The 25,469-nt window shown below is 58.0% G+C and overlaps 1 protein-coding gene across 1 annotated transcript; it reads left to right on the top strand.

Annotated features, from left to right (window-relative positions):
- The first annotated feature begins 11,853 nt into the window (after window positions 1–11,853).
- TESK1 (testis associated actin remodelling kinase 1) lies at window positions 11,854–23,892 on the top strand. Its single transcript, XM_054283354.1, has 10 exons — window positions 11,854–12,072; window positions 18,807–18,928; window positions 19,059–19,107; window positions 19,312–19,458; window positions 19,634–19,716; window positions 20,391–20,481; window positions 20,701–20,784; window positions 21,242–21,331; window positions 21,497–21,647; window positions 21,888–23,892. Exons 1-10 carry the CDS (start codon window positions 11,854–11,856, stop codon window positions 22,922–22,924), a joined length of 2,073 nt encoding a protein of 690 aa, XP_054139329.1. The 3' UTR covers window positions 22,925–23,892.
- The last annotated feature ends 1,577 nt before the right edge of the window (window positions 23,893–25,469 follow it).

The raw sequence follows: 25,469 nt of genomic DNA, 5'->3' as shown, positions 1-25,469 counted from the left end.
GCTGGCATGAGGTGCCCGGGCAGGACTCGGCGAGGGCCGCTCAGGAAAGGTGTCTGCGCAGCCCTTCGCAGGAGGGGCGCTCACACAGAAGTGAGACAGCCCCACAGGGGAATCACGTGTGGTGCAGGAGGCTTCCTCTTTGGAAGGAGAGCATCCCACCAGCCTCAGTGTTGAGTCTCACACATCCTCCCACAGACAGTGGGTACAGGCTCCCAGGTGTCTTAGTCCAGCCTCTCTCCTGGCTACCTCAGGCTTCCATAGCCCTGCTCCAAAACAAGCACCTCCAAAACCTTCTCAGGTCTGTCTCTCTCCTCTCTCCTTCCAGATCCATTGGAGGATGTTGAGGAACACACCCCTGATTCATGTGCCCAATGCCACCCTAGGCCACATCATCACTTTCTCTTTCAAATCCTGGAATGATTTATGTTAGAAAACACTTCTGTGATGATCAAGTCTAACCACTAAGCCAGCACAATAAGCCACCACTAAAACATGTTCCTAAGACCATATCTACCTATCTTTTAAATACTTCCAAAAATCTCTCTTCCTATTACCTTGAACTGATCCAGCTGCAACATTCTTGCTGTTGAATGCCATCAGTAGAGTTTCCAGATCAGACAAGCTCCCGAACCTGGAAGTGTTCTCTTTTCCTTTCTTCTCTAAACCTTTCCTGCTCTGAGCTACTCTTTGTCAGTGCCTTTTAGGATGGGAAGAACTCGACAAGGACAGCGTGGACAATGTGGGGATAAAAGGGTCTCCTTGGACATGCATGGAGGTGTCTTGTTCCTCATTTGGGACACACCACACGCCCGCAAGTCTCCTGTTCCTACAGATGCCACCACCAAGCTCTCCTCTGAGCCCCTTTTCACCTCACAAACACTTGCACAACTTCAAGCTTCCATGAGTCCTGACTCCCTGTGCTGTTGCAGCTCTCCTGGGCCATTCCTCTTTCCACTCTGTGCTTTACAGAGTCTGTGTGTGTGTGTTTTCCTAGACAGACAAGCACAATTGCCCTACAGTGCAACCCACAGTGTTCCAGGAATGGGTGCTCTCACCCAGGGTGTTTTTCACCACTCAGCTGGAAGTCATTGGCCCTGAGTTCCCTGGCAGATCCTTTCCCAGGAGCCACCATCCTCAGGACAATGCTTGGTATATCTATCTGTAATATCCCAGTAATCCAGCAACACTGAGGGCTTTCTGTAAACTAAATGTCTGCTAAGGTCCATTTGGGAACATCATTGCATCAAGGCCAGCTGTGTCACATGCCACTGTTGTGAGGTTAATGGGTAAAGTCTTCCAGAAAGCTTTCAGCAGAACTGAGTTGCATCCTTCTTGTTTCCTTGGTAGATCCCTGTCCTTTGGGAACCAGGTTTTTCTTGTTCCTGTGCAGGAGAATGGCCACAGCCAGCACTCACTGGGTCTTGTCCTGATAAAGTCCCAGAGTTAGACACTGACACTCTCACTGACTCTCTTTGGTATGTGAAAGAAGCAAAACCAATGGAATTAAACAACCAAGCTTCAGAAATTCACAAGTGGTACAACAGACCTCCTAATACCCCTGATAAGATTATTTCTTTTCCCCTGGCTGAGGCCTGGAAATCTGTTTGGCCTGTCCCTCCTTAGAAATTCATCATTGTTTTGAGATTTGTTCTTTTCTTCGTGTATAGCATCCATTAGAAAAATGCTGAAGAAATTCTGATAGCCAGCACACTCAGCCATATGCATTGAATTCAATATCATTGCAAATGTGATTGATGGGCTGTTTCATGAAGGCCCATTTGGTTGTCAAAGAACTAGCAGACTCAAACTTTCAGTCTGAAGAGAGAAAAACCCAAATCACCTGAAATTTACAATCAGATTTAATTCAGCTAGAGAAGAGCATTGGAGGCTCAAAACCATCCACAAAACCACAAAGAAAAGGAGAAGTAGCTGTGGCTTTTGAGAATCAGGCTTCGTGGAAAGCACTGCCAACACAGCCACCATGTTCCCCCATAGTAAAGTCTATTACTGTGTCAGAACTCACAAACAGCAGCAGTATGTTAGGGTCTTACTGTCCTCCCGAGCTCACACCTGTCCCAAGGGAGCCCACTGTGGGTTGTACCTACAGATGGTGGTGTCAGATGATGGTCAGGTGATGGGGTGGGCTACAGCCAGGCTGGGATGTCAACCCAAAGCTGCTGGGTCAGGCTCAGGCCTGAGGAGGGTAGCCCAGACAGATCCATCCCTGGGAAAGCCAGGAAGGGCTCTTTTCCCTGCACATGACCCTGTGTGACCTGGTTTGGGTCCCCACATGGTGCTGGTCCCTCTCCAGGACACAGAGTCTGCCTCAGTCAGGGCTGCAGCCTGTGCTGCCGGAATCTAGAGCATGTTCTGGCAGGGAGAACTGGAAATGCCTCAGGGCCTATCCCTGCTCTGCCCACCACCCAGGAGGGCATTCCTGGGTGGTGGGCAGAGCAGGGATAGGCCCTGAGGGCTGGATAATCCCTTTGCTATGACTGCTACATCGCCTCTTCCCAGGGGAGGGAGCAGGACCTGCTGAGTTCTTTCCACAGGGATCATCTCCCCACTTTTCTGAGTCCACTTGTACATGCCTTCCCCCCAGAAGCACACATTCAAGCTAGGCAAGACTCTGCTCTGGCACTGCCACCATGATCAAAATCCCTCTAGAAATCTAAAAGCCCACTGCCCAGGCCATCCAGGCCCTCCTGACCTGGTCCTGCAGCCCACACCAACCCTAAATACACCCCAAATCCTCTTCATGCTCACACTGCCAACATCTCCCATTTGGCTGTGCATTTGCTGACTGCCCAGAAAGGTATTTTTAGCACATAGAATTGGACATAAGCAGTTCACAGCTGGGAGCAGAGTGGAGAAAGGCTGGGGGGGAATGGGGGGGTGGGATGCTGCATTTTGTTTTGAGGAAGATGTGCTCAGGAATGAGGTTTCCAGCTCTGGCATCCATGCAGTTCCACCTCTGGCCCAGCCACTCCTGTTCCCATCCCCAGAACCATCTCCAGCACATCCCACCCTGGTTTTTGACAGGGAACGTAGCTAAGCCCAGGAGGTGGGAATTTTAAGATTTGGGGCAGTATCTCAGGTCAGACTAGCTTCCCCCCAAACCCTGCTGCCTAAAGACTGTCTGCACCAAGATCAGAGCTCCTGATCTGCTCTTTCTGCCCTCGTGCTTTATCCCCCTTTATTCCCATCAACCGCTCTCCATCATGGGTGGCATCTCCAGCTGCCCGAGCAGCTCTCTGTCTCCTTGACAAACCTTTCACTCTGCACCTCCTTCACTACTCAAGCCTCTCTGCATTGCTCCCTTTCAAATGTTACACCCCACTCCATGTGCTGACCCCAGCCATCACAGTTCTCTTTCCTAGAGAACTGATGGAGTATTTGGTGGAGCCTAGAGTCTCTCCTTCTATCCCATTAAACAAAAGGCTTGGGCTTCCCCATTTTACAGTTCTCAGCCTGTACAGCTTCGAAGGAAAAGCAAATCCTGAGGAACCATATATGCCAATCAGGTACCTTAGAGAAGTGACTGCAAAAGGAACCATACAAAAAGGGAAGAAAAAGTCAAACTGTGGTTTCTCCAGTGAAATGAAGCCACTGGTGTGGTGGAGAGGATAAGGTGGCCCACCTGGTGGTGTTATCTGGTATTTTGTGGTCTTCACAGTCCCATCATCCTGCCAGGTGCTGCACCCATGGTGCACTGGAGGAGGCATCACTGCTGCCAGTGGGACCCGGAGCTTGCACAGCTCCTGCCTGACCTGTTCTGGGATGCCTGTCCATGTCCTGGCTTTGCAGGTGCCAGCTGTAGAATGCTACACCTCCCCAAAGCAGCTTCCTTTACACATGGGATACTGGAAAGCCAAGGTCTTGTCTGGGCCCTGCTCCCTCCTTTCCTCTTCTGGCCCTGCAGAAGCCCTGGGAGCCTGCTGTCCTCCCAGCACCCAGCCCCTGACCAAAGCTTGGGCGGAATGATCCTCCACAGCAGCTGGGCAGGTGGGGAGAAGAGGGGAGGAGAGGGCACTGTGTCCTGGTAAGTCAGTGTGAGTGGTGTGGGTGGCACAGTGCCCAGAGCTTAGAGAGCAGCTGCCCTTTGTTGTATAAATATGTGCATAAAGCCACGTGTGCTCCAGCCCAAGATCAGCCCAAGGTCAAGATACTGAGCAGATCTACAGCAGCATCACAGCAGACATGGGGGAAAAGGGAAGGCTCTGTCTCATGTCACCATCTCCTGCGGGGAGCCCTATGGCCCTTCAGCCAGCAGAAACATGCGTAATGCCTTTTATGATCCCTTTTTGTGAGAATCCAGGCTACAGGGCAGCCACAGAGATGCTCCTGAATGACCCATAAGGAAGGGCCTGCCATGCCTCATGGTGTGGCTTACATGCCAGGCACTGGCTGGTGGTGACACACTTGGCTCACCCACAGCCTGCAGCACCGGGTGTCTCTTGTAATTACCCCCAGAGACCAGTCAGTCCAGGGCTGGTGCAATCAGCCACTAGAGAACAAGGGCTCTGCAGGGTGGGGTCAGACACAGGTGGACAAAAATGAGGTCAGGGCAATCAGAGGCATTAATGGAACCAGGCTCCAGCATGCAGGACACAGCAGATCAAAGCCCTGCACCATTTGTCTCAGCTCTGCCTTGTGCTGGAGCCAGCACATATCCCACTTGCTGCTATTTGTCCTCTGCTTATCGTGCTACTGACCTGGGACCATCAGCCTCACATTTGACACTAAGAGAGCCAAGCAGGACCCACCCTCTTTCCCCACTTTTGACTCACTGTGGAGTACAAGGCTGCTGTCTGTGGGTAGCCCTGTGCCCTTGCTGTCATGCTGTTGAGATGTCCCCACTCACAAAAACACACATCCCCTTCCCTTGCCTTTGTCTTCATGGAAAATCCCAGTACACTTGTTCATGCCAGATCCATCTATATATGCTGGGATGCAGGTTTTTCATCCCAGGCCCCATGGAGTGTGAAGATGCCCTTCCTCAGCAGCCAGGGTGCCTGGACTCACGGAAGAAGACAGGACACAAGGAAGGTTGGCAGGGCTGCTCACGGAGCTCGCTAAACATAATGAGATTTTCAACAGCTGGGGGAAGCAATAAAGAGCTGTGATTGAATTGGCTCCAAGTGGCAGCTTCCACAACAAACACAGCACAGCTGCCTTCCCCCCCACCCCACACTGGGAGGCCATGCTCCAGCCTGGGCTGCCTCAGCCTGCCCTGCCTGGAAAGGGCACAAGGACATGGGAAAGGGCTAGGAAATGCAGTCACAGGGAGCTCCCAGTTTTCTAGTGTACAGGGAACTGATCCTTTGCTTTCCAGCTCCTCCAACACCTGGACACAGCACAGCATCACTGCCCACACATGGCTGTGGCAACGGTGATCTCCAGCTGAAGGGCTCCCATGGGCCTCTAGAGTACAGCAGGGTCACCCTGCTGCCCTGTGCCCTGGCACAGAGAGGGGAAGCCAAAGAGGAAGGCAATAGACACAGGAGGACAGGCACACAGACAAATTCTCTACCTGGAGGTGGCTGTGTCCATATTTTCTCCTGTGAATAATCTGAGCCGTGACCTCCCTTTAACCTGCCCTATTTAGCCCAAGCTGTAGCTGTGTCAGGAAACAAAAATCCATGGTGTGGATGATCACAGGACCATGGGCCAGCAGGGGAGTTACTCAGGGAGGTGTAGCCTGGCTGACCACTGGCTCAAGGGTGGGGAGCTCCTTGCAGCACCCACCTCTTGCTCAGGCATCTGGGAGGACTTAGGGTCAGGAGAGCAGAAGGGACTGGGAGCATCTCTCTCACTCACGCCAAAGGGGCTGGGGTGGCATGTGTCCTTCTCAGTGCTCAAGGGGGAGTGGTTCTCCAGCATTGCTTTTCCCCAGAAGGTTTTCTTTTTGTGAGTTCTGGATGGGAATGGAGGCCAGGGGAAGCAGAGGATGCTGGTCTGCTAGTGTCAGGATCTCTGGGGTGAATTGTGCATGTGGGCGTGTTCTGTAGGGTCTCTGGCAGGCACTGTGCTGAGCTATGCATGCCCTCACCAGACTTCCCCTACACATTGCTGTGCTGCTTCTGAGCTCCTCCCTGCAGCAGCATCAAGCCATACAGATGAAAGGGCAGTGATGAACCAGGGTGAAGGCTCTGGCTGCCCTGATGTCCCAGTTTATCCGCAGCTGGCAACTCAGTACCACACAGATCCTCACTCACTCTCCCTCTGCCATGGTGGGGAGGAAATTCAGGGGGGGGAAAGTTGTGGGTAGAGATAAGAGCAATTTAATAATTTCAACAATATTGTTGTTGCTGTTGCTGCTGTTGTTGTTGTTATTAATAATAATAGAAATTTAAAATCATAATTTTAATTAAAAGGAGAAGGATAAAACCAGAGTGAATTAAATGAGGCACAACACACTTTCTCACCACCCCCTTATTGGTACCCAGCAGTTATCAGCAAATCCTGGGCATGGTGTTCTATGGCATGGAACATCCCTCTAGGCAGTTTGGGTCAGCTCTCCTGGCCGTGCCCCCTCCTGCTTTCTTGTGCACCTGCTCCCTGCCAGAGCCTGGGAAACTGAGCAGGCCTTGAGTTAGGGTAAAGAGTGCTGAGCAACAGCTGGAACATCAATGTGCTATCAGCATTATTCTCAACTGAATCCAAATCAGAGCACCCAACCAGCTACTGGGAGAAAATGAACTCTATCCCAGATGAAACCAGGACACTTGCTGTCCTGTAACTGGTGCTGTGGGTCACAGGCACCGCCTGGTCTGAGGCCAGCCCACTCTAGTACGGCCCCACTTGCCCAAGCACTGCAGCCAGACCAGGTTCTTGGCATCTGTGCTCCTGCCTCACATCTGGCAGAACCATAAGCCCTTCAGGTGTGCTGCAAAGTCCCTGGGGAGTGTTACTAATTGCTTGGCAAGATGCAGGAGATAAAGAAAGGCTGGCACAACCTCGTGCGATGAGCATGGAGCTGTTGAGAGCCACATTTCCTAGGTCCAGGTCAAGAGGACAAGGAAAAGCCCTGTTATCTGCTGGGCAGTGTTGAAGGATGGGAGCATGGCCAGGTACTGTGGGATGAGGTGCTCAGGCTGGTTCAGGAGCAGGGTGGGTAATGCTGGAGATGGTTGCATTGTCCCTGCCTGGCAAGAAGTGACCGGCTCCTGGTGATCTGCGAAGGTCCCTGTAGTGCTGAATCTCTGCAGGAATGTGGACTTGGAACTGTTGGAGCAAGTCAAGGAAAGGGCTTTGGAACGAATAAGGGGACTAGAGCATCTCCCCCATGAAGACAGGCTGAGAAAGCTGGGGATGCTCAAGGTTCAAGAGAAGGTTGTGTGGACACCTCAGAGCAACCTTCCAGTGTCTTAAAGGGGGCCTACAGGGAAATCAGAGAGGGACTTCATCAGGAACTGTGAAGTGACAGACAACGGGCAGTGGCTTCAAACTCAAAAAAGAGTAGGTTTAGATTAGATATTAGGAAAACAATTTTCTCTGTGAGGATGGTGAGGCACTGAAACAGGGTGCCCAGAGCTGTGGATGTTCCAACCCTGGCACTATGCAAAGCCAGATTGGATGGGGCTTTGAGCAACCTGGTTTAGTGCAAGGTGTTCCTGCCCATGGCAGAACAGGGACTGGAACAAGATGATCTTTAAGGTCTTTTCCAACACAAACCATTCTGTGATTCTGTGCAGTTGTGCTCACATGGCTGCACGTCACATCACCCCGGGTTACACGTGGTGCAGGCACAGCCAGAGCTGCCTGTCCCTCCTTTCAGAGGTGATGGCTGGCTTTCTTTTATCAGTGCTCTCAATGTTTTCAATTTCACTGCCCCCATGGGGCTCCCAGCAGGCACGCACTCAGCTGGGCTCAGGCATCGGTGCCTCCCAGGCACAGCCACCGGTGTTTGCTTGAGGAGAAGCAGAGCAGGGAGCTGAAATCACTGTCCAGCACTAGGAGACAGGGATGGATGTGGATTCTGTCTCCATGGGTGTCACAGCTCTGGCACCCAGGCATGAGAAGCATTGACGAGATAACAGGAGGCAGCGAGCAAACGCTGCCAGGTGCTGTGCTGACTATGCTGGGAGAATATTAATGACACAACAAATATTTGCAGCCTCCATGCTGCGCACAGCCCCTCAATGGCTTTGCAGCTGGAGTGACAGGGAGGCAAAGGGGGCACAGCAATGTGCCTGCACAGCAGGGACCTTGCTAGTCCCTGCTGGCATCTGGATGAGGGCTGCTGCAGCCTGCAGTCATGGTTCTGGGTGTGGAACATGCATGGCCCTGATGGGCTCAGCAGCACACAGGGCACTGGTAAATGTAGTCCAGCTGCATCACTGGACTGGGTGCCACTGGACACCACCAGGCTGAAGCTGAGACCTTCTCCCGTGTACCCTGAGCTCCTCAAGCTGACCAGGCTCCAATCACTCTGTAATTGAGCCCACCTGCTGGGCCCTCAGCTCCTATTTCCTACAGGACAGAAGCATGAGATGTTTTTCAGGGAACAGCTGTCTCATAAACAGGGAGCTGGGGAACATAGAGGACTTGGGGGTGGAGATCTGCAGGGTGATGTGTGGTAGTGTGGGAAAAGAGCAGAGATCTCCTGGCACAGAAGGAAAGAGGAAATTTGGGACCAAGAGGCTGCACCCACATTCTGGAGACAAGCGCCAAAGGGAGTAATTTGAGTCAGCCAGTGCTCTTTGTCCTGCTCACCCCTGTGTCTGCACAGCCTCTCCAGGCTGGAAAACCCTGGTGCACTTTAGCCTTGTGCCTGCTCTGGCAGCACACCCCTGGCAGCAGCAGCCATTGACTTTCCAGAGCATTTGCAGAGAAGGAGTCTCAGGTAGGGATGGGCTCTTGCACATGGGTGCAGAGGAGGGGACTGCTCACGTTCTGGCTCTGGGGCTCTGAGCAGGGCAAGGCTTTGGTCAGGGTGGATTACTGGTGGCTCATCCCAATCAGAGCATTGCAAGGACCCCAGTGCCACCCCAGTGCCCCCAGTGCTGTTGTGGAATAGAGGTGGGAGTGCAGCAAGGATCAGGTTTCCTGTGTGGAGAGCCCCTGGGTCCCTCACTGCCCTGCACAGAGCCTGGCCACCCCACACCTGTGGTGTGCCCTGATCCTTACAGGAGAACTCTGCACTTCTACAGCTCCAGCCTCCATAGGCTGGTTGAAAGCTCCCACCCCTGCTCTGCCTGGGTGATGCACAATTCCCAGCAGGCAGGGTGAAGATGTTTACTAATCCCTGAGCCTTTTCTCTGCAGGAGAGGAGGGGTGTAGAGCCCAGAAAGAGAAGGGCAAGGAGGACAAAGCCCCCCTCCTCTCTCCCCTGCAGATCCACGTGAGCAGAGTACAGCCAGGGAGACCTCCTTCCTGCTTTTCCTCACCAGGGATTGAGGAGCTTAATTCAGGGTTTGCTGCAGGCTCAGCCCAGCCTGACTTTGCACCCAGCTGCTTAGTGTACTTGCCTGCACCATGGGAGGGATTTGGGGCACTGGAGACTTTTAGCCATGTCTCAGCTCAGCCCTGCTGTGCCAGGCAGGAGCAGAGCGTGATGGAAATAGCACAGTAGAGTTACCAATGCTGATGAGAGAAGGGACTGCAAATCCTGCAGCAGCAATTTCCACAGTCAGAGCCATCTCCAGGGCTTTAATTTATCCATTACAACTTAATTGGATGTAAACCCAGTCACTTGTGAGCAGCAGGAGCTCTGATCAGGCAGTGGTCCTGAGTTTCTGTCTTCAAGAAGCCTCACCAGGCCTCCCCATCCCTGCTGTGGTGCCTTGACCATCAGGAATCTGCTGCACTCAGGTGGAAGGGAGAGGCTGTCCTTGTTGCCCCAGGTGCGCTGTGCTCCTCTGAGCAGTGTCCCACACCACTGAGGAGCTGCTCATGGGGCTCATGTGGGTGCATCAGCATGCTCAGATACCCAGGGCTGAGCCCAGGTGGGCACCCACTGCCACCCATCTGAGCAGCCACAGCTGGACAACAAGGCAGGAGGGCACAGACTGAAGCCTCCTGACCCCACTGCCAGATGCTGTTCTCTCCTCCCATCTGTGGAGCTGCTCCTGTCATTTTGTCAGGCTGCTGTCAGCAGGACTGACATGTGAGGCTGAGGAAATGTAAGAATGTGGCCTGTTGCACAGCCCTCCACCCCATGGCTGCAAAGCCTCACTGGCACATGCTATCCAACAGCCTGGCAGGCTGGAGTGGTACTGGTGAGGAAAAGGATGGCTCAGACCTCTGAGACAGGGACTGGCTGAGCCCTGTCCCCAGGCTCTGCCTCCCCACGTGAAGGAAACTTGCCCTGCACAAACCCACTCCCTCTGCAGGCCTGGAAGAGCAGGAATACCATGAATTCCTAGGGGGAGGGCAGGGCACTGTTCCCACTATAAATAAATGGGAGACTCAGTTCCCTGCTCTAGCCCACAGGGTTATTCTCCCTCCTGAGACAAGGAAGAAAACCCAGCTCATGGTCCAAGGTGTTTATGTCGTGCTTGATGGCACCTGGAGCCGAGCAGTGGCAAAAAAAAAAAAAAAGAAGCCACACCAAGAGATACTCCATGTGGCTGCTTTTCCCAGCAGGAAAATCAGCTGGAGTGGTGCAGGGCATGTGCAGCCAGTCCTACCACACAGGGGAAAAGCTGTTTGAGGGGAGCTGCACAGTCAGGGCTGTGGCAGCGCCCAGAGAGGAGGCTGGGGCAGGGCTGGGCCAGCACAGGCAGGTGGATGCCAAGGAGAGCGTCAGCAAAATGTGTGGGACTGAGCAAGGGCAGATCCAGCTGCAGAAAGTCCCTGGGCAGGAAGGACAGGACAGATCAGCCTCAGAGCAGGCAGAAGGCCTGAGGTGGGGGAGCAGCAAGCAGAAGGAAACCAGGGAGAAGTGGAAGAGCTCAGGAAAACAAGGAAGGCAAAAGGGTGCCAGAGGCACGGGGCATGCTGTCACTGAGAGGCTGCTCCTGCCTGCTCCTCCCGCGCGGCTGCCCCGGCGGGGATGTGATGGAGGACAGATGCACTGCCCCTGGAACACCACCCAGGCTGGGTGCATGGGCAGACTCCGAGCCCCTGATCCAAGGGCAGAGATCCAAGCCTGTACGAAGGGGGCTCAAACTGCCAACAGCTACTTGTATGGGGGAACCCACGACACTGTATAGGGTGGGGCTGGATATATGGGGAGATCCGATCAGATCTCCGTGCCTTTTGTCCGTCCATCAGGAACCGGGTGCTACAAAGACAAAGAGAGTCCCGTAGCTAAACGAGAAATCCCGGCAGGGCCCGGGGAAGAAAGGAAGTCCCGCACCTACAATGTGCATCCAGGTGGGACCCAGGGGAGCAAGACTCCCACGCCTCTAAGGCGCATCCAGGGGTTGAGGACAGTCACAGCCCTGTGTCCGTGGGGTGTGCCCAAGCTCTTCCCCGGGATCTCAGGGCCTCACAGCACACTCTGGCGCGCAGGGAGACGCCCTATCGGCACCCACCGGAGCCCGTTGCCGCTGGGCGCGGACCCCGGGGCGTGCGGGACCGGGCGGGCAGCGCGGGGCGGGCAGGGCGGTGGTGGGGGGCTCTCCCGCCGGGCTCGGCGGCGACGCCGGCGGGTCCCAAGGAGTTAAGGGCTGTCCCCGCCCCAGCCCCGCCCCGCCGGTGCCAGCGCTCGGGGCGGCGGAGGCGCAGCGCCGGGCCGCGGCAGGGGTCGGGGGGGCGCCGGCGCCGGGCCATGAGCGCGGAGCGCCCCGGAGCGCCGCCCGCCCCGCGCCGCCGCCGCCGCCGCCGCCGCTGCCGCTAGCATCGCCCCGGGGGCCGGGAGAGCGGTGGCGCCCCGGCCGCGCGGCTGCCCCGGCGGGGATGTGAATGGCGCTGGGGGTGCTCGGCGGGACCGACATGGAGTGGGAGAAGCTGCCGCGACGGCCCAGCGAGGGCGAGGGGGAGGCGGCGGGGCCGTGGCCGGGCTGCGGGCGGCTGCGGCCCTCCTCGTACCGGGCGCTGCGCAGCGCCGTCTCCACCCTGGCGCGCATCGACGACTTCTACTGCGAGAAGATCGGGGCCGGCTTCTTCTCCGAGGTCTTCAAGGTGTGCGGAGCGGGAGCGGGGATGGCGGGCCGCGGGGCATCCCGCCGCGATCCGGGCGTCCCCCGGGACCGCGGCAACAGCGCAGCCCCGGCCGCGCCCTCGGCTGGGGAGCGCGATCCCCCGGCAGCCGGGCGAGGCCGGGGCTGCTCCGGGCGGTGCCGAGCGGAGCTGGGGACGCCGCGCTCGCCCCGTCCCGGCCGGGGCGTTGTGCCTCCATCGCCCCGGGCAGGGGGAGGGGAGCGCCGGCTCTGTTTACAGCCGGGGAGGCTGAGCGCTCCGAGCGCCGCGCCGTGGGGTGCGCGGGGGGTCGGGTGGCGGCAGCCGAGCCCTGGGGACCCCCGTCACAGGGCTGGACAGCCGAGCCCGCCCGGGGTGTGCCGGTGGCAGGCAATCCAGGTAGCGTTCCTAGGCACTGCAAGGTGATGTCCGGCGTTGCCGGGCCTGCTGAGCAGGTGGTGTGCAGGATTCCCCGCGGGACCCCCACGAAGGTGTTTGGCTGTGGGACAGGGGCGTGATGCTGTAGAAGAGCAGGGGGCTGGCTCCTGGCTGAGCCCCCAGAGCTGCCTTTGTCCTCCATCCTCTCAGGAACTGTCAGGGTGGGGATGCCTGTGTGTGGCCCGTGCCCAGGATAGGGGTGTGTGAGTGCTGGTGGGGAGCTCGGGGTCTCCAGCAATGAGGCAGAGGTGCATGCTGGCAGTATCCTGCCAGGCCAGTGCCCTGCTGCTGAGGATGAAGGGCTGTGCCTCGGTCTCACCACTACCTCTCCTCACCAGAGGGGAGGTGTGTGCATGTGTTGTTTTCAGCCTCGGCATCACTTAAGGTACCATAAGCCACGGGTTAGGACTGCCCTTAAGTGGTGATCTGCTGGCTTCATATCCCTCAAAGAGCGGCTTAGGGCTGGGCACAACCCCCACTACCTGCCACCACAGTCACTGAGGTCACAGGCAGCACAACCATCAGGGCATTCACATCCTGGCAGTACCCTGGGGTCCCTCTCCAGCCCTGACACCATTCCCCACTCAGCAGTGGGACCCCAAAACCTGTTTCCTCTTCAGCCACCAAAGAGGTGTCCTGTGAGGGGCCATGGGGAATGTGCAGAGAAGTCCCTCTCCTCCATGCTCCCTCCTGGAGCTCCCAGTGGAGCCATGACCTCCCTGCTGGCTGGGTTTCTGCTATTGATCTCTGGCTTGGAGTGCACAACATCACCTTGGAGCAGAGGGAGGCATTTAATAATGTCAGGCGTGGATATGGCTCTTTAATAATGGATGCTCCCATGTCTCAGCGAGGCCACAGTCTCTTCTTGCCTCGCTGTTTGTTTTCCCACTCTCTGCAGGAGCCACAAAATGCTCCTTCTCCCATACACTGTTCAGGTTCTTGTAGGGCCACTGGCACGTAGGATTTGGGGGATTGGCGAAGGTTGAGGGGTGGGAAGGGATCAGGATCAGTAGTCGACATGTGTGCATGGTGGCAAGGAAGCAGGGATGGGAGGGGGCCAGATGGGGCTTTGTGCTCGTGCGGTGGATTGAGTCCAAGAGCTCAGCAGGATGGTGGGGTAAGCCTGGGATCTGAGCTGGGGTTTGGCCGCCAGAGCTCGCGAGGAGGACAGAGCTTGGCAGGGCAGCCCAGGACCCATTTTCCTCCCACCTCCCTTGCTCCTTCTCTAGCTTTCCAAGGCTGTGGGCACTTGAATTTGCCTGCTCTGTGTGGCTCCTGAGCCGTGTGTCATTCCAGCCTTGGTGGGTGAGGGGGACAGGGAGGGGACCTTGACATCTCTGCCCCTGCGCAGGTAGCTCGGTCCTGGTGTGGAGCTGAGCCAGGGCCAGGCAGGGTGCTGACAAGCATCTGACTGTCTTCTCAGCATTAAAACCAAAGGGCTCAGTGTGTCCTAGCCCTGGTGTCCCAAGGTAGCCCCTCCAGTCAAGCACCTCTCTCAGAAAGGCTGTCCAGAGCAAACAGGAGACACCAGTGACAAGAAGCTGCTCTTTTTCATGGCGCTTGTTCATAGCTGATTCCCCACTGTGCTGCAGAGCAGGGCTGTTTTCCCTCTGGAGCAGCTGGTTCTCAGTGCCTTTCCCTGTGCAATTTCAGAGGCACTAGCCCCCCCATTTTCTCAGATACACAGACATTGCAGGAAGCCACCTCTCTATTTCCAATTGACTGAGCAGATTGAGCCAGGTCTGTTTGTGCCAGGCGTTTTCTCCAGCCCTTGAACCATTGTTGCATCTCTTCCTCAAATCCCTGTCTTACTTTCCCATGTGCTGGCTGCAGCAGACACAGGGGCTGTGGGCAGTATCCTTGGGGCTCTGTCCAGAGGCCTTCACTCATCTGAATCTCAGCCTCATGCCCTGATGTTGCACATCCTCTTGGAAATGCCATCTCCCAGGGTGCAGCTCTATGATGTGCTCTGTCCAGCACCCCATTTCCTGGTTGTGTGTGTGTGTTTGTGTGAAGTTTAGCAGCTTCCAGCATGGGCATGGCTCAGGAGGTTTTGGCATCACTGTCACTTGCCCATCTCTGCTCGCTTCCCCACCAACCTTTGGAGTTTTCTATTTACTTCCAATTTTCCGGTGCAACTAATGGAGCAAGTCCCTTCCTCTTATCTGCTGCCCTTCATCAGGGACCTTGCCTCGTTTTACAGAGCAGAATGAAGCAGCGTGACACTGATGGGGAAACTAAGGCAGGCAGGGAGGAAGTGAATTAGCCAAGGTCAGCCAGCCATGGCAAGGCTGGGAGCAGCCCTGGCCCCGCAGCTGCTGCTTGGGAGTCCTGGGCACAGGAAACGTGTTGTGCTGACCAGCTGGAGAGCTGCCAGCCCCTCTCCTGCTTTGTCACAGGGCATGCTCCAGCCTTGCCAGCCAGGCCAGGCAGTGATCTGCCACCACAGTGTAGCACTGGCACTGCCCCGGCCCCTGCTGTGCCCTGGGAGAACAGAAGGTGGGGGATGCTGGTGCTCAAGCACCCTCCAGGAACAGGTGCTTTGTCTCATCCTCAAAGTCTGTCTTGACTGATTCTGCCTTTTCCATTTGATGAGCACACTTTCCAGTCCCAGCCTGTTGTGTTACTGTGATTCCTGTGAGCTCAGATGCAGTTGTTGTGGGTGGCTGTGGGTTACCAGTGCCATTGCAAGCTCCCTTGTCCCCTCCTGTGTCCCCCACAGAACTCTCAGGAGTGACGGGTGCAGGTTGGTGTCCCTGTGTGACTGTGCCCTGCCTGTGTGGGGCAGGGCAATGAGCAGAGAGTGGGGCTGTGTGCCAGGCTGTTCCCAGTGCGAGCTGCCGGGGGGTGGCTGCTGAGACCTCCGGATGGGGAGATGTCAGGGAGCTTTGCCCCATGTCTAGACGGGAGCGCCGGCTGTGGGGAGGGAGCAGGCCGTCTGCTTGCTCTGATTAGCATGCTCTTTAAATAAGACTCTAATTTCCGCTGTTAAAAGAGCTCAGATCCCTTGTGCCCAGGCTGGGGCTGCCGCCAGCCCGGCCCATCCCCCAGCCCTGTGTGCTGGCGGCAGATGGGATGGGACCAACATGCCACGGCACCCTGGCTCACCCGCCGTACCCCTGAACGCACCGGCCATGAGGGATGCTGGGGAGCATCGGTGAGGGGTGAGGGCTTGCCTGTTTCCTGGGTGGGGGACAAGTGGCATGCCCTCCCCCTGCAGCCCCACACGGCTGCCCGGCTGAGCTCAGCTCCGGGGAATGCGCTGGGATTCCTGGGCACCATGCCAGGGTGCATGAGAGAGGCGAGAGGGGACACCTTCCTGCCCGAGGAGGTTGTGCTGCCTGCTGCCTTCTCTGGACGGCAGTGAGGGAGGAAACCTCCTTAGTGGGGGGCTTTGAGCCCCCTGCAGCCATGCCTGATGCCCTTTGCTGCTGGGTCTGTGTCAGGGGGTGCCAGGGTGCTGGGCTGGTGCTAGCACCTGGATAGACTGGGTAAACTGGGCAGTGCCTGTGGGAGTCATGGAAAGGGAGCCTAACTCCTTCCCTGCTGTCCCAGGTCTGGGCTGGCCTTGAGCTGTCCCAGGTATGGGCTCGCCTTGCAGGGGAGATGGCAGAACAGGGCCTCACAAGTGAGTTCATTGGACAGCCTCAAGGACATCATGCCCCATGGGGGTGGAATCACGGAAAAAGACATTGGGGCAGGGCTGTACTGGGCAGGAGCTCCCGGGATCCCTGGGATAATTCCTGAAGAAGCAGCTTTCGCAAGACCTTCCCTCCCCCAGGCTGCCCCTCCTACAGTCTAAAGGTGTCCAACCCCATGTGACTGCGCTCAGCCCTCACTCAGCCCATTCCAATGGCAGGTGGCTTTTCAATGAGGAATTCAGCCAGGGTACCTCCCGACCGACTGTGTGGGGCTGAGCTGGCGCCCACCAGATGCTGCTCCCTGATGCAGGGCTGCCACTGCTGGCAGGGAGCTGGCCAGCCCTGCGGCCATGGCCACCAGGTGCCAGCACTGTGCATGCCACATGGCATTCCTGGGCATTCCTGGCGTGGGCGCGTGGCGCCGGAGCCGTGCCGCCTCCAGCCATCCCGGCGGGCATGAGCCTGCCTGCAACACTGAGCCCAGTCCTGCTGTCTGGCAGCTGCTGGTGCCAGCCAAACTGACCCAGCCAGTCCTGCCAGCCCCACGTGGCGTGGGAAGGGAAGGAAGCACTGCCACCAGGAGAGCTGGGTCAGAAATGATAGCTTTTGCTGGGCAGCACCCAGTGCCAGAGGCTGGGCAAGGCTGTGGATCCTGCTGGCCTTGTCCAGGCCCTGCCTTCCTCAACCCCCGGCTCCATGGGGAGCTGGAGGGACCAAGGGAGACTGTGCCCACCCTGCTTTGGTCACACAGGCCACCTCCTTAAAGCCTGCACTGAAGCCTGGCTGAGAGCCCAGTTTCTGTTTCTGGTGCTGCCCTCAGCTGCCCCACCGACAGGGATGGGGTGGAGGAAGGGCAGTGATGGGTGAGATGGGGTGGGGTTGCCCCTTGCCCTTGGTCCAGGTGTGACCAAGGAGTCCTGGGGTGTCAGGATGGCATTGTCAGCAGTTCCAGGTGCTGCTGGGCAGTGGTGTGATGAGCAGGGCAGTGAGCACAGGGAGGATTGGAGCCCCATTAGAGGGAGCGCTCTGGGTGCTCCCCACAGCAGGCCCTGCAGTTTCACCCTGGGACAGGCTCTCCCTGAACCCAGGAGCTCAGTGTGTCCAGTGCTCAGCAAGGAGGAGGCATGGGGAAATCCACCCTCCCTTCTCCGTGCAGCATGGTGGGTGCCAGGATAGGGGCCTGTGGTGGCAGGTGTCCGGGTGTCCCCTTGCCACTCGTCAGGGTCCACTCCGAGCTCTGCTGTCACGTGGCCCCTGCCGGTGGGTCAGGAGTGCCAGCTGGCTCTCTGGGGCTGGCTGGAGATGGCACAGGTGTAACTGGAGCAGGGTGCCCACAGGCAGGTGTCTGCTGAATTATTCAAAGCCTCTGCATGAGCTCAGGGAGCTGATGGTGGCACAGCACAGTTATTGCCTCTCACTTCCACTCTGACTGGGACTGGTTTGGCATCAGTGCACACAGACATGTAGAAGGACTTTCACAGAGCACTCATTTTCCCCAGGGCCTCTTGAAGGGATGTGCTGCTGCTCCATCCTCTGGGTGTTTTCTGCTGGATAGATGCCCATCCTGGCATGCACCCCAGGAGCAGTGCTGGCCATGGGGTGAAAGGAGAGCCCTGGAGGGGCCAGCATGCCAGCCTCCCTCTGTTGTGGTGGGGACAAGGGCCAAGCTAGGAGCAGGACAGGGGTGCTGGACATCCTGCCAACCCCCTGTGTTTTTCCTGGGAAGGCAATCCCTGACGTGAGGGGTGTTGTGGGGGTGTTGTGGGGCTGGCCAGGGCTGGCACCAGCTCAGCAGCCTCAACCAGCATTGACTAAAAAGGAGAAGAGCAGGGAGCTGACGGCAGCACTGAGGAATGCCTGTGCCTCCGTGCACAGCTCTGTGTGTGCTGGGGGGCAGCTGGGATCCGCTGGGTTGTCCCCCCGGGCAGCTGCTGCTCCGAGGCGGGGCTGGCATCCCACCCCCAGCACCTGCTCAGGAGGGGACCCTCAACACTGGTTTGGTCCCCCCACAACAGTGTTAGGTCAGGGCATCCCGTGCTCTTCCCTTGCCCTGCACATGCCAGGGAGCTGCAGATGGACAGGGTGTCCGTGCTTGGCTGTGCTCCAGCTGCTGTTCTTGGCGGGGGACCAGGCCCCCAGATCGCATGACAGTGTTGGGCTGGGGCTGGCTAAATATACAGCTCATCCAGGCTCCATGCCCTGCCAGACTAGGGTCAAGCACTACAGCTGGCCACACCTAAAGCTGGTTCTGAGGGGCAGTGTGCCCCCTCTTTGCTCCACCCCGTGCTGGTAGGGTCTGGCTGGGTGGTGCTGACCCAAAACCAGTCCTCCCTGATGCTTCCCAATCCTGTGCTTGCCTGTTCTTACAGTGGAGCTGGGCTCACAGCTTGTGGAGCTGTTGTTGCCTCTCAGAGTTCAGGGCAGTGTAGCATGGTGGAGGGAGCATAACAAGCAGGGTGCCCCAGGAGGGATGGGGCTGTGTGTCATCAGTCCTGGGAGTGCTTGGAGAGGTGGGGAAAGTGCCCCCTAGCCCTGGTGGTCCCTGGGGTGCCGTGGGATGCTTAGCTCCCCTCTCTGGGCTGGGGTGGGAGCCGGGTGAAGCCTCGTGTCCATGGGGGCTGCAGAGGTGGGGCTCAGCTTTCCCTGCATCCCCTCCAGGTGCGGCACCGCCAGTCGGGGCAGATCATGGTGCTGAAGATGAACAAGCTGACCAGCAACCGGGGCAACATGCTGCGGGAGGTGCAGCTCATGAACCGCCTCTCGCACCCCAACATCCTCAGGTAGGACCTGCTGCCCCACTGCCGGCCCCCCTTTTCCCTGGCCTGGGGGTTTGGAGCTACTGCTGCTGCTGGATAAGCTGTTGGGTCTGGTCCCTGCCACAGCCACCCTCAGATCTCCTCTGTCTCACAGGTTCATGGGGGTGTGTGTGCACCAGGGACAGCTGCATGCACTGACAGAGGTAAGAGTGTGGCAACAGCCGTGAGTCTCGGGGTTCCTGCAAGCCTGGGGAAGGGACAGTGACGCCTATGGGGACACATTCTTGGCCTGTGACATGTGCAGACAAGGCCTGCTGGGAGGCTGTGGTGTGGGTTGGTTGGAATATGCATTAGGAGGAAAGATGGGGAGGGATGCTGTGGTGCAATGACCTGGCTCTCCCCATCAGTACATCAACGGTGGGAACCTGGAGCAGCTGCTGGACAGCCCTGTGCCCCTCTCCTGGTCCATGCGTGTCAAGCTGGCCCTCGACATCGCCCATGGCCTACGCTACCTGCACTCCAAGGGCATTTTCCACCGTGACCTCACCTCCAAGGTATGGGATGTCCCAGGGCACCGCATTCCCATGTTGTCCCGTACCCGTGTTGCTTCCTTGCTGCCTGAGGTGTGGCAGGCTGGGGAGCAGGAGGCTGTGCTGGGACATCCTGAAAACAGTGGCCAGGGAGGTAGGGCTGGTGCACTTGGTGTGACAGGTCCTCCTGTGCCCACAGAACTGCCTGGTGCGCTGCGAGGCCAGTGGCTACACAGCTGTAGTGGGTGACTTCGGCTTGGCAGAAAAGATCCCCACCTACAGGTACGCGGGCAGCATCCACCTGTCCATCCCTGGAGCCCACTCAGAGCAGAAGCTGGAGAGGGGTGGACCTTGGAGATGCAGCTAAAAGGGTGGGAATGACTGCAGGGCATCTGCTAAGGGGCAGTATTGGGGCATTGACTCCGTGACTCTCAGAAGGCTGATCAATCACTTTATTATACTGCACTTATTAAGAAACCCATCACCCTCACCAGGTGGTCACGATACAAGTGAATCCAATCGTTCTTTCAATCCAAACACCGCCACCAGTGGCCAGTTAAGAAATCACCCTTTGGTAAACAACTCTCCATAACACATTCCACATGTTCTCAACAACAGGTGCAGCAAGTGAAGATAAGAATTGCTTAGCATTCTTTTCTCTGACCTTCTCACAGTCTCTCCCACGATAATGTTGTCTGTAGCCAGAGAGGTGCTGCTACAGGAGTGGGAGTGGTGAGATAGTCCTTGGCAGGGCAGACTCCAGGAGCGGTTTGGGAATGGCTAGGAGGAGGTGGAGAAGAGGGGGGTGTGACTGGGGAGAGATAAGTTTGCAGAGTGCATGGAAGAGGCTTAGCCCAGGAAAGGAGATAGAGATGGTGATCTGGGCTGCTGCAGCAGGGGGATGGGAGGTTGGGCATGTGGGGGACTGGGCAGCTGATATTCCCCTTATCTCCCAGTGAGGGCAGCGAGAAGGAGCCGTTGGCCGTGGTGGGCTCCCCGTACTGGATGGCACCCGAGGTGCTGCGTGGGGAGATCTACAACGAGAAGGTGAGGCTGCCCTGTGTGGGGCTTTACTCAGGCTTGTGCTGCCAGTGGTTTGCAGTCCTGGGGTGCATCCGGAGGGAAGGAATTGGGCATCCCTCTGGTGACAAGGTGCCAGAGCCCCAGTGTGGTGCTGCAGGGAGGAGAAGGGCTGTGGCCTTGCAGCGTGGTGGGCACATCAGCTGAGGGCTGCAGGGTGCACTGACGAGTCCCTGCTCTCTGCAGGCCGATGTGTTTGCATACGGCATCATCCTGTGTGAGACCATCGCTCGTGTGCCAGCTGACCCCGACTACCTGCCCCGCACTGAGGTGACTCTGGGATGTGAACGGGGAGTTGTGGGCAGCAGCACAGGGGCTGGGGCCATTTCATCAAACAAGGGGGGGCCATTCTGTATGGGGCAGAGATCCATGTGCAGGACTGGTCCCACATCTCAGGGCTAGGGTGCTGTGTTCCACTTGCTGCCCAGGGAGGGAGGGATGGTCTCTGCTGGTGACTTCAGAACCCATAGTGAGCCTGGAAAGGAGAACAGGGCAGTTACATTAAGGCAGAGGGCAGAAGTGGTATCTGTGTCATAATATCCCCCAACCTTAGCCCAATTTGGGGTGACATCAGAGTCCTCCCCTGCTGTGTCCCTGCTGGGGTGCTTCCAGATCCACAGTCCTGTGTGACAGTGCAGGGGGTAGGGGGCCAGCCCATGTTGGATCCCCTGGGCCTTATGGTGCCCTAGGAGACCCAGCCTTACTCTTCTTCCTTTCCCTGGTGCAGGATTTTGGTCTGGACGTCACCACTTTCCGCACCATGGTGGGAATTGACTGCCCAGCGGCCTTCCTCCAGCTGGCTTTTCACTGCTGCAGTGTGAGACTCCCACCTCCGCTGGCTGCCCTTCCCAGCTAGGGCAGGCGGGCAGGACAGGCTGCCTGGCCTGCTCACAGGGCGAGCAGGGAGCTGCCTCTGCTCTGCAGGGCTCCCTGGGGTGCTTGAGGAGGCACAGCCCTGACGGGGAATCCCTGCTGCCCACAGATGGAGCCCACCTCCCGCCCCTCATTCCTGGAAATCACGCAGTGCCTGGAGAGCATCCTGCAGCACCAGCTGGGCGCCGAGGGTGCCAGGACCACCCTGTTCGGCATCGGGGAGAGTCTGCCTGCATCTGGAGCTGCAGCCACACTCACTGGTACGTGGGCGCCTCGGGGACAGGCCGTAGCAGGGTGGAAAGGTGGGGAAGTGTGGGGTTTCCCATCCCACCCCATCAGCTGTAGGGGAGGAGACAGGGGTGTGTGAGATCTCTGGGATAGAGCTGGTCCCTGTTCCTCCCTTGGGGTGCACCCCTACCTTGTTGGGTGCCCGACACCCCATAGCACCCCACAGGGGCAGCTGCTGGCTGCTGGTGACACTCTCCTGTGCCCATGCCCAGGGGTGGCCAGGAGGTCAGCCAGCCACACCGAGCAGTCGCCCCTGCGTGAGCTGGGGACACAGCACCTGCAGCCAGACCAGCGCCTGTCCCGCAGCCAGTCTGACATGTTCCCTTCCAAGTCACCCACCCTGCTGCGGCCGCTGGAGCCTTACAGCGGGGCCAGGTCCAAGGAGACATCCCCCCGTGTCAACCCCTTCTCCCAGCGTGAGGACTTGAAGGGGGGGAAGATCAAGCTCTTTGACACGCCGAGCAAGTCGGTCATCTCGCTCACCTTCGACCTGCCGCCCCCCGACCCGCTGCAGCTCAGCAACCCCGTGACGCCCGAGCCGGCCGTGGAGGTGCAGTGCGACTTCTCAGCGCCCGCCAGCAGCCCCCGCAAGTGCCACTCTCTGCCCTCTTCTCCCGAGCTGCCCCACCGGGGGGGCCTGGAGCTGGCTATGGGGTCCTCTCATCCCACTGACGACCCCCAGCCCCCCGCCCTCCTTCCTCCCCCAGCGTGGGGAGGAGCCCCCAGCCCCAAGGCAGAGGAGCAGATGGACCGCGGCCCAGACAGCTCCAAGCCACCGCAGCCCGGCCCGCTGCCCCTCAACAGCAACTTCATCCGCACCTCATCCTCGGGCACGCGGGCCTGGCAGCCAGACGTGCGGGCCCCCAACGGGCTCCTCATCAACAACAACCACATGATGGTCAGCAAACCTCTGGCCTGGGGCAGCGGGCTGGAGCACGGCTTCTCTGAGCTCAGCATCTCCTGCGCAGCAGCGCTGGAGCGGACGGAGCGCTCGGCCATGCTGCCTGGGCACAGCTCCGGTGCCATGCTGGAGCAGGATGAAGTGCTACCCTGCCCTGGCTGCTGCCTCAGTCCCTTCAGCTTCAGCTTTGCCTCCATCTGCCACCGGCCAGCGCCCAGCCCGCCCCGCTACCAGAACCTCAACTGCGAGGCCAAAAGCCTCATCTGCCACGACCGGGGCCAACACCAGAAAGCCCCGGGGCCAGTGCTGGCTGAGCCCAGCCTGAAGCTGCCGGAGGCACAGTCCTAGTGATGGGGACCCTGGGGAGTGGGGCTGAGTCCAGCTGCCCCTTGCACCCCTCTGCAACCGCAGCACTGGGCAGTGCAGGAGCCTGGCACACCCCCACGGTCTGTCATCACTCGGCACGTGGTGGCCACCAGTGGCCGTGGTGCCAAGTGCTGTGGCTGCCGCGGCGCTGCCCAGGCACTCAGGCACTCACCCCACCAGGATCAGCCTTGGGGATCTGCAGGGAACCCTGGAGGTGGGCTGGGTCTCTGCTGGGGACCAAAGTGCAATAACACTGCTGCCCTGAGCACTGCCCCGAGCGGCAGGGCTGGTCCCCCGCGGGGGCCACGGGGCTCAAGCCCTGGATCCAGGACCCCCTTTCCCCAAGGGCTCACCTTCCTGCAGGCTGTCACAGAGGGGTTTACAATGGGCCTGCTACCTTGGGAGAACTGGGAGTTCCCTGCACCCAGGCGGGTGAGAGGGACTGGGCTGGGGTAGAGAGGTCAGCGTGTGTATGTGTGTTTTTGGGGATCCTGGGGGGCTGGTGGGTGAACCCATGTGTGTCCACAAGCGTGGGGAGCACAGCCAGTCCCTGACATGGGGAGAAGAGGGCAGGGGACCGTAGAGGGGCAATGCCTGTGGGCAGTGCACGGGGAGGATTGCCAGCACTAGGGTTGTCCCTGCCTGACTGATGCTGAGGGTTGGGTGCTGAGTCAGCACAGCACCTCACATCTCCCTGGCATGCAGGTTTGGGAGCAGGATGCTGGCAGAGGGGCCAGGATGCCATCCTGGCATCATGGGGATGGGGCCAGTGGGCAGCACAGCTAGGCTGCCTGGCCCCCGGCAAGGGTGGGAGCCGGCTTTCCTCCCTCCTGCACAATGCACTGGTGAATGCAGAACTCTTTGTGTTTTTTATTATTATTAATAATAATTGCTAGTAATATATACCCAGCTTATTTAAAGTGTTCAATAAAAACTGAATGTCCCAGCAACTCCAACTGCTGGCTCTGTCTCTTGGATGCACGTCAGATGTGGGCCCAGAAGGTTGCATGGTCTTGCCTGGGCACTCTGGGGAACTCCTCCAGGACTGCAAACCAGCCTGGCTCAACCCAAGATCTCAACTCCCCTAAAGCACCCATCGTGATTGAGATGCCTTCAGACAAATTCTTTTTCATTATTTAGGTTCTTTGGGTTCATGCTCTTGAATCCACAGTGTTTGCTGTGGTGTACAAGAAAACAAAGAGCAGAAAAACTGGGTCTCTTTATTGGTATAAAGTGAGTTTAGCCAGCAGACAAGACAGGCGAGTGACACATGCCCCCTCCAAAAAGCCTGCCTTTAACACCCTTTTGCTCTTCATGCAAGCTTACTCACACAGCAGTTCATCAGCTATATATGGCACACACAACCTTATCATAGACCGAGAGCATTTTCGCCTGGTTGAACATCACTTCCTCTGCTCTCACCTGGCCACAGTGTTACATCAGGGCTGCTTTGCTTAATCTTCACATGTGCACGTGTCTAGCAGCTATTTTAAGTCCTGATGAGTTGTCTTGCAAAGCATCAGCCTGCTACAAGTGCCTGAGTTAACTTTTGCTTTTGAGAAGCACAATCACACCATGGGACCCTAAGGGTCGTTGCTCTACTTTCTAATTAGCGCAAAAAAATCCCCAAATGTCAGCACAGGCAGGGCCAGTTCGGGCTCAACTTCCCTCCTTGGGTGCTGAGCTTTGCCGAGGCCGCCGAGTGCTGGGTTGTCTGAAAGCCATGGCCAAGCTGCTCCTGCGATGGGGTGAAGCAGAAAACTCCTGCTGTGGGGATGGGGCTGGGCTATCCCTAGCTCCTGCTCCTGACATGCCACAGCACCGCAGCTCTCTCCATGCTGGCTGTGTGGTGCGGCTCCAGCGCTGAGTTCCAGAGCTTGATCCATTCTGCAGCTGGTTCTGAGCTCCCCACTGCCCACAGCTGTTGTGCTCAGGAGGACCCAAAGTGTCCCGTGCAGGTGTGGGGTTGGCTGTGGAGCCTGTATCACTCGGCCAGAGCACACCAGCTGGAGGCATCCATGCTGCTGGGCATCGCGGGGAGGGCCCTGGGTGGCCCAGGGGCAGCGGGGTGTGGGAGGGAAGGGGTTGGCTGGAATGGATGGGACATCCTGGGCAGGGGCACAGCGAGGCTGGAGCAGAGGCGGTGCAGGGTGCAGGTGCTGCAGGGGGAAGCAGAGGAGGGTGAGGGTGGAGGTGAAGGTGAGATGCTGCCCAGCCTCCAACACATGCAACGGGGCTGGGAAAGCACCTTGCCAAGGGTTTTCCCCCATCTCTCCCCTTAGCTGAGCCACAGCTTCAGCTCTTGAGCTACCTCAGACCCAGAACACCCATGGCAGCGAAGGGATGGAGGCAGGGTCCATCCAGCACAGGGAGGTGACTGCATTCCTCTCCCTTCCCGTGGGAGAGGGAGTCGATATCCCAGAGGCAGAGCTGCAGGCTCCCTGCCTTCCTCCAGGCACACCCCACAGGGCCTGTGTCCCTGACTCAGCAGGACTCACCACAGCAGTGCTGGGGCCAGCAGCCATCC

Source organism: Melozone crissalis, unplaced genomic scaffold, assembly GCF_028551555.1.
Source record: "Melozone crissalis strain CALT ecotype California unplaced genomic scaffold, PUWL_Pcris_2 ptg000036l_1, whole genome shotgun sequence".
Taxonomy (NCBI): Eukaryota; Metazoa; Chordata; class Aves; order Passeriformes; family Passerellidae; genus Melozone; species Melozone crissalis.
Note: the sequence above shows the minus strand (reverse complement) of the source record. Positions and strands in the feature narration are given on the sequence as shown.